This window comes from Lactuca sativa, chromosome 3, assembly GCF_002870075.4.
Source record: "Lactuca sativa cultivar Salinas chromosome 3, Lsat_Salinas_v11, whole genome shotgun sequence".
In the NCBI taxonomy this organism is placed as follows: Eukaryota; Viridiplantae; Streptophyta; class Magnoliopsida; order Asterales; family Asteraceae; genus Lactuca; species Lactuca sativa.
In genome coordinates, this window is record NC_056625.2 from 251,746,581 (window position 1) to 251,762,554 (window position 15,974).

At 35.7% G+C, this 15,974-nt stretch overlaps 1 protein-coding gene across 1 annotated transcript; it reads left to right on the forward strand.

Annotated features, from left to right (window-relative positions):
* The first annotated feature begins 10,299 nt into the window (after positions 1-10,299).
* LOC111911541 (uncharacterized) lies at positions 10,300-14,474 on the forward strand. Its single transcript, XM_023907301.3, has 6 exons — positions 10,300-10,552; positions 11,689-11,761; positions 11,892-11,985; positions 12,532-12,648; positions 12,753-12,810; positions 13,685-14,474. Exons 1-6 carry the CDS (start codon positions 10,520-10,522, stop codon positions 14,147-14,149), a joined length of 840 nt encoding a protein of 279 aa, XP_023763069.1. The 5' UTR covers positions 10,300-10,519; the 3' UTR covers positions 14,150-14,474.
* Positions 14,475-15,974: the final 1,500 nt, after the last annotated feature.

Below are 15,974 nucleotides of genomic sequence, written 5' to 3' on the forward strand. Positions count from 1 at the left end.
TAGCATATTTCATCCATAATCTAGTTAATTTTCATGCATATTTTCCTTTTTGTTATTTTATGACTATTTCGGGCACTTTCTAGTTTCGTGAGCTTTATTGCAGATTTCATGGAGACTAGTGGAGCGGGAATGTTCGGGACGTATGGAAAGCGATGGGAATTGGTGGAAAACAAGGATCTTAGGCTTGATGGGTGGTGGAGATGATGCATGGAGAGAGCTTGATGATTATTTGAAGGCTTGGAGAGAAATAAACATTTAAATTTACAAGATGCGGGAGTGTATTCAAGCATGCATAGATTATTAATCGGGCAAGTTTACGAGCTATGAATCATTTGGAGAAGCCAAATTGGGCTTAAATTGAAGAAAACTTGAAGAAAAATGGGCTAGGAGCTGATTGGGCTCGCACTGGGCCAAGTGGGCTAAGCTATGGAGGCCCAAAACCTCAAAGATGCTACATTCAGGGACCACCCGCGCAACCCACCCGCGCAGCAGCACGCGGGTCGCGCAAGGCCCTGCAGGGGCAATTTCGGAAATCCTTCTTTTGAGCTATTTGAGGAAGGTTGGTGCCCATCTTTTGCATACTCTTGGACATCCGATTTTTGAAGATTCTCTCTGGAGTTTTGAAGACTTTTGAAGGCCAAGAACACTTGAAGAACATCATATTTTTACCTCTTGATTCTTGCTTAATGTTTGGTACAATTTTCTCTAACTTTGTTTCTTTGGGTTTAGCCATGCTTGGCTAAACTAATCTTGGTTGACTTTTGGTTAATCCTTTGAACTTTTGTTGAATGTTGAAGAATCCATGAACATGTTCTTAAATCTTTATGGGAATTTTTTGTGTTTTAACATCTTATCACTACTTGTATGTTTTAGTTCATGAGTTTAAATGTGTTTGTGGTGATTAGTTGGCTAATTTCTTGATTAAGTAAAGGATCCTCAAATTAGCAAGCAACAAATGATTTTTGTGTTGTTTTTGCTTCACACAATCATAAAAACATTTCCTCCAACATGGTGGTGAAAGCATTTGACCCCTCTTGGATTTGGTGACTTTTTGGTTCTTAATGCTAGTTGACTTTCACTAATTACATGCTATTTGGAATTAGTGACTTTGGCTAAGGAAATTGTTATGAGCTTCTCTAGCCATTTCAACAATTAAGAAAAGTCTAGGTAATCTCAAGCTCCTTGGATTACTATAGCCAAATTAAGGATTTAAATCAAAGTATTGCACCATTGGATTCTAATGATATGTTCATCAAAAGTCAAAGTGAGGAAACTTTAAGTCAACCATCTCTCCCTTATTGATTTTACATCAAATTCTTATTTTTGTTGCAATTGTCTATTTAAATCATAGTTAATTCTAGTTAGTTTCAAGTATTTCAAAACACCAAAATCCCCGTTTTTATTTTTATTGTCATTTTACAAGTATTTTTACAAAGAGATTTTTCATAGAGTTAGAAATTGAACCAATCTCCGTGGATTCGATCCCTTTACCACTATACACTATTTTAGTGTGTAATATTCAAGGTTATTATTTGTGTTGGCCTCGACAACCACCAAATGACAATTTGGTAGGAAAATCAAGATGCTTCGATCCGATCGAGGAGGAGAGTACCTAAGTCTTGAATTCCACGACTATCTCAAAGAATGTGGAATAGTTTCGCAAGTGACGCCACCTAGGACACCACAGTTGAATGGTGTGGCAGAAAGGCGTAATCGAACCTTGTTAGACATGGTTCGTTCTATGATGAGTCGTGCTTCACTACCTATCTCATTCAGGGGGTATGCCTTAGAGACTGCCGCCCATATCCTTAATCGAGTCCCTACTAAGAAGGTTGCCAAAACATCTCACGAAATGTGGACAGGGAAAGCTCCCTCGTTAGCACATATCAAAGTTTGGGGTTGCGAGGCTTTCGTAAGACGAGATACTCACGACAAGCTCGAACCTCGTAGTGAGCGTTGTATTTTCATCGGCTACCCGCAGAAATCAGTTGGATATCTCTTCTATAGACCGAATGACAATGTTGTCTTCGTTGCGAGGAGAGGGGTTTTCCGAGAATGAGAACTCATAAGACAAGGAGACAGTGGGAGGCAAATTGAGCTTGAAGAGATTCATGAATCGATTGATGAAGGAACCTCTACCGCTGGCGCTCAACCCGAGGAGGAAACTCCGGTTGAACCAATTGACGAGTCCTTACCTCTTAGATGTTATGAAATAGTCAGATTTCAACCCCAGTTTTATGGTTTTCATATTACTACCGAAGGGGACACGTATATTAGTGATGGTACACTAATAAATCTAGATGAACCTAATAGCTATAAGGAAGCCATGGCAGGCCCGGAGTCTGCAAAATGGAAAGAGGCAATGGACAGCGAGATCCAATCCATGTATGACAACCAAGTTTGGAATTTGGTTGATAATGTGCTCGGACGTAAGACCGTTGGGTGCAAATGGATCTTCAAGAAGAAGACCGACGTGGATGGAAACGTACACACATATAAGGCGCGATTGGTTGCGAAGGGCTTTACTCAAACTCCCGAAGTTGACTATGATGAGACCTTCTCACCAGTTGCGAAGATAAAGTCTATTAGAGTGATGCTAGCTGTTGCCGCATTTCATGATTATGAGATTTGGCAAATAGATGTCAAGACTGCTTTCCTTAATGGGAAGTTGGCTGAGGATGTTTACATGGCTCAGCCAGAGGGTTTTGTTGATCCGAAGCATCCAAATAGAGTGTGTAAGCTTGAGAAGTCCATTTATGGACTTAAGCAAGCGTCTCGCAGATGGAATCTTTGCTTCGATGAGAAAGTCAAAGAGTTTGTATTTGTACGAAGCAAAGATGAATCATGTGTATATGTCAAAGCCAGTGGGAGTATAGTCAGCTTCCTCATTTTGTATGTCGATGACATACTACTCATAGGAAACGACGTCCCGACACTGCAGGAGGTTAAGTCCTAGCTCGGGAAGTGCTTCGCTATGAAGGACCTTGGAGAGGCTTCCTATATCTTGGGTATAAGGATAGTGAGAGAACGAAGTAAGAGACTAATAGGACTTAGTCAGAACACTTACTTAGATAAAGTACTAAAACGTTTTAGTATGGAAAATTCGAAGAAGGGAGAATTACCGATAAAAGTAATACCAAGTTGAGTAAGACTCAAAGTCCGAGTACCGAAGCCGAAATAGCAGAGATGAGCCAAGTACCTTACGCTTCCGCAGTTGGCTCAATCATGTATGCTATGACTTGTACTCGCCCTGGTGTAGCCTTTGCCTTGAGCATGGTTAGTAGATATCAAAGGAACCCTGGCAGAGCCCATTGGATTGCGGTCAAGAATATCCTTAAGTACCTTCGGAGGACCAATGAATGGTTTTTAATCCTCGGGGGGAGTGATGACTTGAAGGTGCGAGGGTTTAGTGACACCAGTTTTCAGACCGACAGGGACAACTTCCGTTCGCAGTCGGGCTGGGTGTTTACCCTTAATGGAGGAGCAGTAACGTGGAAGAGTTCCAAGCAGGAAACAATAGCTGATTCAACGTGCGAATCATAGTACATTGCAGCGAGCGAAGCGTCGAAGGAGGCAATATGGTTGAAGAACTTCATTGGTGATCTTGGAGTTGTGCCTGCCATAAAGGAGCCTATGGAAATTTTCTGTGATAATGAAGGAGCGGTTACCTTGACCAAGGAACCAAGGGATCATGGCAGATCTCGTCATATCGACAGAAAATATCATTTCATTAAACATCGAGTAGAAGAAGGACACCTCGTGGTCAGAAGGATATCATCAGAAGATAACCCAGCAGATCCGCTTACGAAGGGACTGAGTAGGGTTAAGCATTTGCAGCATGCTAGGAGTATTGGACTGAGAGATGATATTAGATTAGATTAGATAATTTTAGAAACTTGTAATAGATAAATGTAATTTAACATTTGATGAATAAATAAAGGAGTATTATTTATAAGTAAAGTTACTGTCTTATGTTAAATGTTTAACTATTGTTTCACTTTGCATGTTTTGACTTCCAGAATAATTGAGTTTATTTAGAATAATCGAATTATTCAAACAATCCACAATCGTTCATATGTTGGAAGTAAGTATGAATGAAGATTGTCATGAATTGGTGTTTAGATTGTCTAAATGGTATTAGACATAGCAAAAGTTTGCTGCAACGTTCATGAGTGCTTATGAACTAGTTTTGAGCATTGGAACAAACCCGCGCTTGCTGGAATCACCTTATGGAATGTGATAAAAAGGGTGATCGCAAGACGATAATATCATATGGTCTTAAAACCTAGATATATGGTTTGTTATTTGTTAATTGGTTGTACATTGATAATGCGAAACCACATCGGTAAATTGATGTTATAAAAAACATTGTTGTGTATAATTGATTAATGAATAAGTAAATGCATATAAGTCGAAGTTTATCTGTTACTTTTATCCTAAGAGGGTAAAAGCGATATCTCGGCCGCTCGATGATTTGATTTGACTTATGTGCCGGGCCCGGTCAGAACTAAATTGATGTGTTCGATTAAGTTCTATGTCAAATAAATCTGAGATCGAGAAACCAAATGCTAGACAATTAATTCCATAGAATTGTCTGCATGATATCTAAACAAAGGACTGTACGATCCCTTATCTAAAGGACAGGACTGATAAGATCAGAGTTTGACAGCGTCTTTGAGAGCTATGATTGCTAATCGGATTATGCTTGTATATCTAGTTACTAGACTTATCCAAGTGGGAGACTGCTGGAATAGTGTCTAAGGCTGCAACTATATTTGGCAAGTATTTGACCCGGTTGTGCATGGTCCTTTTGGGTTGCCTTCACCATACCAACTTGACAGGATGATTTATAATGAGAGAAGAAATATTATTTATATATTATGAGTATAATATAAGGAATAATAATATTGTTATTTGATTAATATAAGTCATAAAATAATTAAGAATTAATTTGGTGACTTAAAGAGATTAATTGAATAAAGGGGCATAAACTGTCAATTGTATGATAGTTGTATTTTGAGCAATGATTCCTTATGGATAAGGGGTAGACGATTTTAGGGTTTGGAAGAGCCTAGAGATCGTCCAAGGCTTATCATTAAGGATATTGGATTGCTTAGGGCCTAAGTTATCCAATTAGGGTTTTAAGGGTGAAACCCTAGGAGGCTCACTAGTATAAATACACCCATAGGGTTGAGGAAATCGACACTCTTGCAATTGAAGAAACCTTGGCCAATTTCTCACCCTCCTCTCTCTCTCTCTCACTTATCATCCTCTTGCTAGTTGGTGTTTGTAAGCCATTAGAGGAGTGACAATTGTGACTCTAAGCTCCAAAGACAAGAAGATTCAAGCAAGCAACTCAAGGTATTCCTTTAGATCCGATTTCTTATGTTATGATTTGAATGTTTACACTAGATCTATCAATAGAAGTCTTGGATACATTGCATGTTCAAATAGAGAAACCTAGATCCAAGCATTAGGGTTTGTATGTGCACATAGGAAAGTTCTTATGGCTCAAACCCATCACCTTTCTACTGTCGACCTGAGAATACAAGTTATTTTGAAAGAGTTTATCAGCATTAAGCTGGTGAGTTCATAAGTATTTTAGTGTCGGTGTTTGTTATCAAAACGTTTGAACATGGTTTTAAGTATGAGTTTGTAAAAGGTATGTAAATGTTTGTAAGTGTTTTTAAAAGTTTGAATCTCTTAGAAAAACCTATATTTTCTATTAAAGTAGCCTTCTACCAAGGCTTAACTGTTTCATATGTTCATTTGTTGTAAAAGTGTGTAATTTCCCAAGTGTAACTATCATTATCAAAATATAGTTTGTACATTAATGTTTAAGTGAAATAATCACTAAATATATGTAAAGGGTAAATTATTGTAGTAATGTAGCGTTGTATTATAGGAACTACTGCTGTACTAACTACCTTAAACCGGATTTATATTAAGGTATCATGTGATTTATTGTACCATACTATTGACTAGATAAACAACGACAAATGTAGGTCGTAAAAAGAAATGACGTTTGGCACCCGCAGACCTGCAGGTCCGGTTGTAGCTAGCAGCAAGGTGTAGGATAGTCAATCCAGTATAGATCTATACGCAAACTCACGCTCTCCCTTCAAGAGACTCTGGCTACAATTCGGGCCATGACATTGAAGTCATTCTCCAATACGGATCACAATGGTTAACGTATTCATGTATATGTAATGTAATGTTACTCGTTCTAGTATCGTTGTATATGTTCTCTTCTAGTATAGTTGTATATGTTCTCCTTCTAGTATAGTTGTATATGTTCTCTTTCTAGTATAGTTGTATATGTTCTCTTTCTAGTATAGTTGTATATGTTCTCATAGTAATAAGTACTGATTCATGAATGAACTGACTCATTGATATAGAAATAGTATAAGTATGATCTTGTGTTACCCCGATGGTAACTTTCTAATGATGTAACTAGTACGCCTGAATATGGAAGAACTTTTATGACTATATATGTACACATGATATATAATTAATATTGAAACGACCTTCGGACGGCTACCCGATAATCCACCAGACCACATCCAAATCGAGGAAAGGAAATAGGGCGGACGGCCTTCCTAAGCCTTTTAAACATTACTTATATAACTATACATATAAGGGCATGCAATTTATAATAAGTATAACAAAGGTTAAGTAAAAGCATTTGATAAGTAAAAGAGTTTGTAAAGCAGTTTGACGTAAAACAGTTTGATAAACAGTTTGAATAGTAATAAATAATTGGTTTTGTAGTTATTAATCACATGTGATTGATGTAATAACTATAAGTATTCAACTTGTATTCCCCCCTATTAAAGCATTTAAAAAATTTAAAAGTATTTCAAAGGTTAGTTAAAGGGGTATGAACTCACTTGTGGTGAGTGGATTGGATTGAAGTATTGGGTACGGTGCTAGGTGACAAATGAAGACTTGTACACACGCACGAGCCTAGTTATCATATAATGAACATATATATAACTAATTAGCCAATTTATAACTAATAAATTAAGTTGGGACACCCTAGAACATGAAAACACTTTGTTTCAAGTGTTAAAGATCACAAGGATTGCATCCGAGTGTTGGTAGGGCAAAACTAGTGTGTTTAGAGTCCAAGGGTAAACTCCCTTGGAGTTTACGGTTTTGATGGTCAAGACCTAGGGAGTTTACGGCAGTAAACTCTAGAGTTTACGGTCGTAAACTCTAGTCCTAGTGACCAAGTGTTGTTTTGTGGTTTAGCAAGCCTATTGAAGCATTTCTACTAAGTGGTTTGGCCTTTGGAAGAGACTAGGGCAACAAAACACCTTCTTTGAGGAGTTTACGGCCTCATGGCATTTTCCTTTGGGTTTACTATCGTAAACCCTTATGGAGAAGGGTATTTCCATGATTTCAAGTCCTTAACACAATTAGGTAAGTGTATGTGCTAGTTTCTAAGCCTAAGGAAGGAAAATAACCCATTTAGACACACTTTAGGGTGTTTACGGTTTTAGGAGATCCCCAAACCGTAAACACCTATAAATGTTGGATTTTGGTGTTTTTCAAAGCTTAGATACATCAAAGGAAGGTTTAATCAATTCATGGAAGGCTTAAACATCAAACTAGGGCTTAGATTTGAGGCTTAGACACACTTTGGTGTCATTTATGGTGTTTACGATCCAAGCATCTCCTTGGACCGTGAACACCTCTAGCCTTGTGTTCTTGACATTATTTCTTGATATTCAAATGTAATACTAGCTTAAAATCACTCAAGGATGGAAGCACTTACTATTAGAAGGCTTGATTTGAGCTAAAAGGCCAAGAACACTTAGTGTGTGTTCTTGGTGTTTTGGAAATCTAGTCAAAATACAAATATGGTTGGATGATTAGATGTATAAACACTAGATTAAGTGTTTTACTAACTTAAAAAGGTTAGAACACTTACAAGATTGAAGGTTTGGAATTAAACCTTGGATGGTATTTGAGAGAGTATTTGGAGTTTACTCTTTTGACATTTGGGGAGTAAACACATATGACTAACTATTTGGGGAGTAAACTCATACATAGGTATGGGTTCACGGTTTTGGGTGATTTCTCAACCCAAAACATAAAAGTTTGATCGGGCGTTTCTAATACGCGAAGTGTTTGCGGTTTTTGAAATTTAAAACCTTAGACGACACTTTCTATCACCCGTTCGTTTAAAAATAATATTAAAATAATCAAACGAACTTTATATTTCTTAAAAATAAGAAATAATCACATTAACTTATGATACGAGGTGGTTGACTTTTAGGGTTTGACCGAATGGAAATTTCGGGTTGTCACATAAAGCCTCAACCTTGATCTTTGTATGCTTAAATCTCTCCATGTTATGGTTTTATGCTTTTTGGTCTCTTTTGGGTTGGTTTGTTGAGTTCAAGTCGTTTATGGGGCTTATCCTTTTAGATCTGGGCATATTAAGCGTTTCCTAAGCATAAAGGTACAAACTTTTATGGTGGTTTTGGTCTCATGCATGTATTAAGTCATCTATTAAGCTCTTTTGAGATAAAGATCCCCATTAAGCCATGCATGCACGTAAAGTTGGCAACTTTATGTGATAAACCACCTGAAGGAAGTTAGATCTGAGTTTAGGATGGAGTCTTAATCGATTAAGAGCTGGAAAAGGAAAGTTGGCCAAACAGGGGAGTACGTTGGGCGTACAAGCTCATACACTCCGCGTACAAGCCCTAAAGCTAGTACACTTAGCGTACAAGATGAGTACGCCCCGCGTACTCAACAGTGGGCGTCGGTGAAGTGGGCTTTTCGATATTGGGCCATAGTGAACTTTAGTGACTTGGGCCTTATTGGGCCATCAAAATTTTATTAATGGGCTATTAATATTTTATTGGACTCTTGGTTGTAGGCCCATGAAAGTGATGTGGGCCCAATTTGGAAAATTAGGCCATATTGGGCTTTGAGTGATTATTGTGGAATTTGGGCTTTTTTGACTTTTGGATTGGGCTTTGGCCTTGGGCCAAGTTAGGGAAGGGTAAAAAGGGTCTTCTAACCTAGTTTGGACTTTTAGTGTGAGTCGGGATCCGATTATTGATTGGATTATTATTTTGTGATTGATAGCGTGAGGATTTTAGCGGAACAACAGCCAGAGATTTATTTGTGAGATTTGGCAGTGTGAGGCGATTTTCCTCACAATGTTTAGCGGGTCTAAGACACCAATGCCGACCCATGATCAGTGATGTTAGGATACTAGATGCCTGTGTAACTCTTGTATGTGTATGTGCTTATATGATTTGTATGTTGGGTGAAGTCCGTTATGCGAGTTTGGGCGGGGCCCGTTATGCTCAGTGGGCAAGACTCGATATGCGAGTTTAATCGGGGCCCTTTATACTTAGTGGGCAGGGCCTGATATGCGAGTTTGGGCAGGGCCTATTATGTGTTTATTATTGCATGGTATGTGGTATGTTGGGGAACTCACTATGCCAAAGGGAAGAGTCTGTTATACTCATTTTATGATGACCTTTTTGGGATATTGGTTTTATTAAATTAAAAATGAAATTTTTGGGTCTTATTTTTGGGATGTTATATTAAGTGTTCTAATTGATAGGGTTTGAGTACAAACCATTAGTGACTTGAGATTTATGGTGCTTGCTTTCTAGAGCTGGTTCAAGAAGAATTTCATTGATTATTTACAACGATAATAAAAAAGGTATGTAAACCCTAATCTCTTATAAATTTCGATTATTTTGGGGTTCTAGTAGGGTTCTTGATATTCAATAGTTTATAGCAACCAATAGAGAAAACTCAGATCCAAATAAGTCACATGTGAACTTAAGAGTTAAGTTTTTCCGCCACATGATTTTAATTATAACTTATAAAACCCATCATATATGATGTCCCATTTGGTTGAAACGACACATTATATGATTTTCCAATATAGATGTCGTTGAATATCAATGATTGGTCTTAGAACATTGATGTTGTTGGAACCCACTTGATCGAAAAATGCATGCGATCATAAGACGACACCACTTCTAAAATTACCTTTGTATTATGGGCTTTGAGACAGATTTAACGTGTGAGTTGTCTATTATACGAGTTACCATTTTTTTAGTCACCACTCACTACACCAAGGGTTTCATCACCAATGTAGGTGCTCATCGTTAACCGTTATAGACAAATTAATAAAGGGGTTAAACATATCATTCAATTAAATAAGAGGGGGCAAAAGTGTTAAGTTGCAAAAGTTGTCTTTGGTTTACTATTTATTTTAAGCACACACGTGTGCAATGATTTAGACCGGGTCCAAAATACTTTGTACACTTCGTAGGAGACTTGCGACTGGATTGGGGCTCACGTTCCAGAAACGTTCGAGAGAAATTCGAGTCTTCTCAAATTTCCCACCTTTTTATACCCCTTTTTCTTCGATTACCCATATGTTCAATTTTACGATTCTAGGGTTTCATCTTTCGTAGATAATTTTAGCTAGGGTTTTTTTAGGAGATTTGATTTGTTTTTCGTAGCTTTCAACGATATGAGGAAGAAGCTGGATACGCGATTCCCTGCCGTGAGTATTTCTGTTACCCTTTCTCGTGTTTATTTTTTTGTTCGATATGTTTGGAACTCCGATTTCGTGGTTTGGATTTTGAATTGGAACAAAATTACGTTTGAATTTACACTTAAACATCTCCAATTCCTAACCTCCATTTCTGTGTTCGGGCATGATAAATTTATAAGAAGTTATCTGATAATTATCGTGAATTTATACGAAAATTTGAGCAATTCGTGTTTGTGCACCATTTCGTTTGCGGAGAACGTCTCCTGCTCATAGTTTATTTACAATTTCATTGTTATACAAGAATTGTTGCTGTTTAAATATGCACAAAGTTGAAACATGGTTTTCGTTTAGGATGAACTGTTATTATTGTCAAAACTTCATATCTTTGTTTGTCTTTGTGTTTATAGGATTTGACTATAAGTAATTAGGCGTTTATTGTGTTGATTGTGGTGTGGTTTTTGGTGATATTCATTGCTACAGTGGCTTCCCGAATTATATCCATGAACAGCAATTTAAACATATGAAATCGAATGATAGAAAACCATTGTTTTTTGCTTTCCAGTTTCCACCATTGAAGATAAAACACCTTTAACCTTCATAGTAACTTTTTGTGCTTCTAATTCAAATATTTAGAAGGCAAAGTTCGTGGTAGCTGTTTGAAATATACGTTACATCTTTTTGTCAATTTGTGAAACAAAGAGCATACTTATCAATATATACAACAAAGTGGATTTCTTACCAATTTATGCAGCCATGATTCAGTTTGTTACCAATTTATACATTATTCTACCTAAAGTCGGGGTAAAATACTACTGGATGATAAAAAGATGACTGCAGAAATTGGTCAGATATCTACTTTGTTGCATAAATTCGCAAGAGATTACTGATGCATAATAAGTGATTTGTTCATATCTGTTTTCCTATTGATCTCATATGTTTTCTTCTGTATAAAGGATTGTTTCTTTTGCATTTGGTAGATGTTCTCTTATTGATCCTATAATTTTCATGCCTTCTCCAAACTTTATATATATGTTACAGATTTGTTGTTTTATATTATTTCCGTGTCTAGTGTATGTTCATTTCTCATAAGTACTGGTTAGATGCCTCAAGTATCTTATTTTATTGTTACTTGTTATATCAATTAGGCTCGAATTAAAAAGATAATGCAAGCAGATGAGGATGTCGGGAAGATTGCTATGGCTGTTCCTCTTCTAGTATGTAAGTAACAATTCCCTTATGGCTTCACTACTTCAAACTTAATATGATTTGTTTTCAATAAATCGAAATAAAACTTAGTATGATTTGTTTTATGGCAATTTCTTTACACTTATACTTGATTTATGCACAGCTAAGGCTTTGGAATTATTTCTACAAGATCTTTGTGACCGAACATATGAAGTCACTCTTCAAAGGGGAGCAAAGACTTTGAATTCTATGCACTTGTAAGTACACTATCACCAATCCCATTATAGGAATCCAATCTTCTAAATCCTAATCAAGTAGTCATACCATGAATTTTAGGAAAAATTTCAGGAAATAGCAAAGTTCTTTACACTTTTCATTAATGTAGGCAATGTACTTTACCTTTTACCCATAAAAACAATGTACTTACATCTTTATACCCATAACAGCCACACACTTATGTTTTTAATAACAATAGCAATATGTAGCCTGAAACTTGTAATATGTACTTTTATTTAACACATAATAATAACATACTTACATTTCTTTAAATATAATAGATACATTTCTTACATGTAACATGAAACTTGTAAGAGTTTTACAAGTTTCTGGTTTTATATTGTTTTTATGTTTATTCATAGGGTGAAGAAATTTAAGCACATTGCTGTTATGGATAAAAAAGAATAAGTACATTGCTATTATGGGTAAAAATATGAAGTACATTGTGAAAGTAAAGTAAATTGCTATTTTGCGCAATCACTTTAGATTTTCTTCTGATTTATTGTTCATGTTTTTTTGATTTGCAGAAAGCAATGTGTCCAGAGGTTTAATGTGTTTGACTTCTTGAGAGATATTGTTGGTAAGGTTCCTGATCTTGGTGGTTCAGATGCTGCAGGAGATGAAAGATCTGCAACTAAACGAAGGTTTGTATAAATTTTACAATTTACACAACAAAATTTATAATTTCTAGAACGAAAGTTTATGTTTGTCTTATGTTGATTTGACTTTGATAATTTGGTTTATGCAGGAAAGTTGCTGATGATGATCATAATGATGGCGATGAAGACTCAAAAAGGGATAAACCGGTAAGATTCTTTCATCCAATTTTGGTAAATTGGTAAATAAATTTAAGAAATGCAATCGAGTTTGTGTGATTTTGAAAGATTTTATACAAAAAGACAAAATTATCCTTGCTGAAATGGGGAAGTTAAATGAAAATCATTCTACCATAAAATTTAGTTAGTAGTTGAGAATTATGTAATTGAACTGATTCTGAAAGTATATAGATTCAAGAGATGCAATTTAAAAATGAAAAAGACAAACATACTTTCATCATTTTATAGTTATGTCCACTTGACTATTTTCTGCAGTGATTAAACTGTTCTTTTTTGACTGTTTGTAAAAACACATTTTTACAGGTTATCTGGTTTTGATATTAGGGTAAAAAATTGAAACACGCAAACATACTTTCCCCATTTTTTTTGATATAGCTATTTAACTATTGTTTTTTTATAAATTTTATAATTCTAGTTTAATGACAAAATCGATAGAAAATAATAATCCAGTGGGTAAATTGATAAAATGATAATAGTACGTTGTGCTTTTTACTATTTTTCCCATTTTATCAAAACCAAATAACCTGGAAAAATGTTTTTTTTTTTCAAATGGTCAAAAGAGTAAAATAGTTCAATCACTACAGGAAATAGTCAACTACTCAACTGGCAAAATCAATAAAATTAAGAAATTACAAGTGCTTTTTTGTATATCGCCAATTGAAAAAGTATGAAAGCACAATGACGTATTTATCGATTTCTCCAAATTATTTCTATAAAAATAAGCTCTTTAGATTAACCATGTCTTGAAAGTTAGTCTTATCATCCTTAGTATATAATTTCTTTTCATTATAACATTTTTTTTATAATATTCTTGAACTGATGAATCTTTTTCATATAATCACAGATAGATCCTCTCCATGCAAATGGCAGTAGTCGAGGAAGGGGCAGGGGCAGGGGCAGAGGCCGGGGCAGAATCAGTCGGGCAGAAAGAGAATCACATTTAGCAGCAGCAGCATCTAGTCACGAACACGATTCCGATTCCGCCAATAAACAAAAACCAATCCCTGATTCCATTGAAGACACCGATTCCAAACGAAATCACATCACAGGAATTGTAAAAACCGAATACACAGTCAAAGTTAGGAACTTTGACCTCAACTTAGACTTAGACGAGAACGGCGACACTCCGGTGGTATCCCCGACACCTGTTATTCCGGCGGACCCAATTCCGGCTGGCCCGCCACCGGAACCGGAATATCCGGGGTGGTCGTTGGCGGAAGTGGAGAAAATGGCGATTGATCCGGTCCAGCTTGCTAACTTGAATAGTGGAGTAGATGAAGATGAAGAAGATTATGATGAGGAAGGATGAATGTTTTTCTTGACTGAATCCTCGTACAGTTGGTTTAAAGGGTTTCTTGTTTTCGTGTTTAGTGGAATTGTATATGCTAACTTTAGGTAGCGTAGACAGACAGATAGACAGGCAGACAGATAGACATGGAAACTAGGAAACAAGAAGTTAGGGAAGAAGATTGAAACAAGTAGGGTTTGTTTGTTTCTTATTTTTATTTTGTGGTCTAGTATATGGTGCAAGATCTTCTTGCATTGTGAATGTAAATAGTAGATGAAAGAATTTCTTGTGTAGTGTTTGGTAGGATGGAATTGGGAAATGAATGGAATCTTTTAGTGATTCATTCTATTCTGTTCATTATGTTATTATTTCTATTAACAAGTCGCATTACGTGAACAATAATTATGTTATGTTATTTATTTATTTTTTATATTTAATTTAAATCTAAGCATTAATCCTAATATTTAATTCACTTAAACGTATGCTCTAATACCAAAACACCTCTCGTATGAGCCGATAGAATTTAGTAATTTAAAAAAATGTTTTAAAGTTCAAATGAGTAAAACTGGATTAGAAATCAAAGTTTAATTATATGATGGTTTTAATTATAATAGCATAACAAAGTTCAAATGAACCATACATATATGGCCTTCAAAATATCCAAAAGTAAGCTAGAAGTTTTCAACCTGTAGTATGCAAGTATATGTCAAAATAATGGGTTAGGATTAAAAAGCCTAACTAGTAATACCGAAGTCTAAGGAATGAAATGGGAATTCTGATACCCAATTCCTAAGCTAGATTCCAAAAATCGTTTGTAAACATTTCTAAAATATTTCATTGCATAATAACCATTTTTCAAACATTTTAGTGTAGCAGTTATAACATATAGAGTAAAAGTATAAAATAAAAATCAATGCATATGCATATGCAACTAAACCAACCCCGTTTACTACTCTCAATATAGTCACTTTGCACTAAAGGTCTAATGGTCGGGCAAATACCAGATAAGTTACCTGCTTACGACCATTGCCGATGGCTACCCGCTATCCTCAATAAGTATGGTTTAGGATAGACACATGGCCTTAAACATGTCTTCCATGGAATGGGGTAGCAAATCATATCCTGAAGCACTACACTTCCATAAGAAGTAATGTTTCTTTTATAAACCAGGATACTGGATCCTTCATGAGGTAATTTCACACTCTACGTATAATAAGTCATAGGGACTCTCATAACCCACCCTACATGCAATGCACAAGTAAGGATGCTCCAAATTCACCTTTCTAAACCATACAACATTTTCCAAAACCAATTTATGTCCCAAAATGTATTTTCATGAATGTACACGTGTCATAAGGCCACATAGCATTCAAGTCATAAATATAGGTAGTACTTTAAAATTATCTAGTAGGGGCATGTACTCTAGGTACTATTTGATTTATATGTTCAAAAATCATTATTGAATGATGTTACTAATAACATATGATCTTATAGGGTTACATCTTAATCAGGTTGGTACTTATTGAATATTTATTAAGTATTTAATTATTAATAAATAAATTCAAGTCTTGTATTTAATTAGAGAATGATTATTGTTTTATGAAAATAACAATAAAAGACAGAAGAAACTAGTTATTATATCATATGGTATAATTAATAAGTCATGTACAAATGTTTTGGACACTTTGGTTAACCATCAACTTACTAGCTAGTTAGGTTTATTCGTTAAAGAAACTAACAAGACAATTTTATCTCTTCTTTTCCCATATGGTCGTAGGTTTCCAATGCATGGGAGGTTGCTTGTCAACCTCCCTTCTTTTGTCCCTCATGCTCCTTTTGCTTTATA

Excerpts from the sequence above, each read along its gene's own strand:
- LOC111911541 (XM_023907301.3), top strand. The coding sequence starts at position 10,520 with ATGAGGAAGAAGCTGGATACGCGATTCCCTGCC. Across the intron at positions 11,762-11,891 it reads GGCTGTTCCTCTTCTAGTAT|CTAAGGCTTTGGAATTATTT; the intron begins GTAAGTAACAAT and ends ATTTATGCACAG. Across the intron at positions 12,649-12,752 it reads AGATCTGCAACTAAACGAAG|GAAAGTTGCTGATGATGATC; the intron begins GTTTGTATAAAT and ends TGGTTTATGCAG.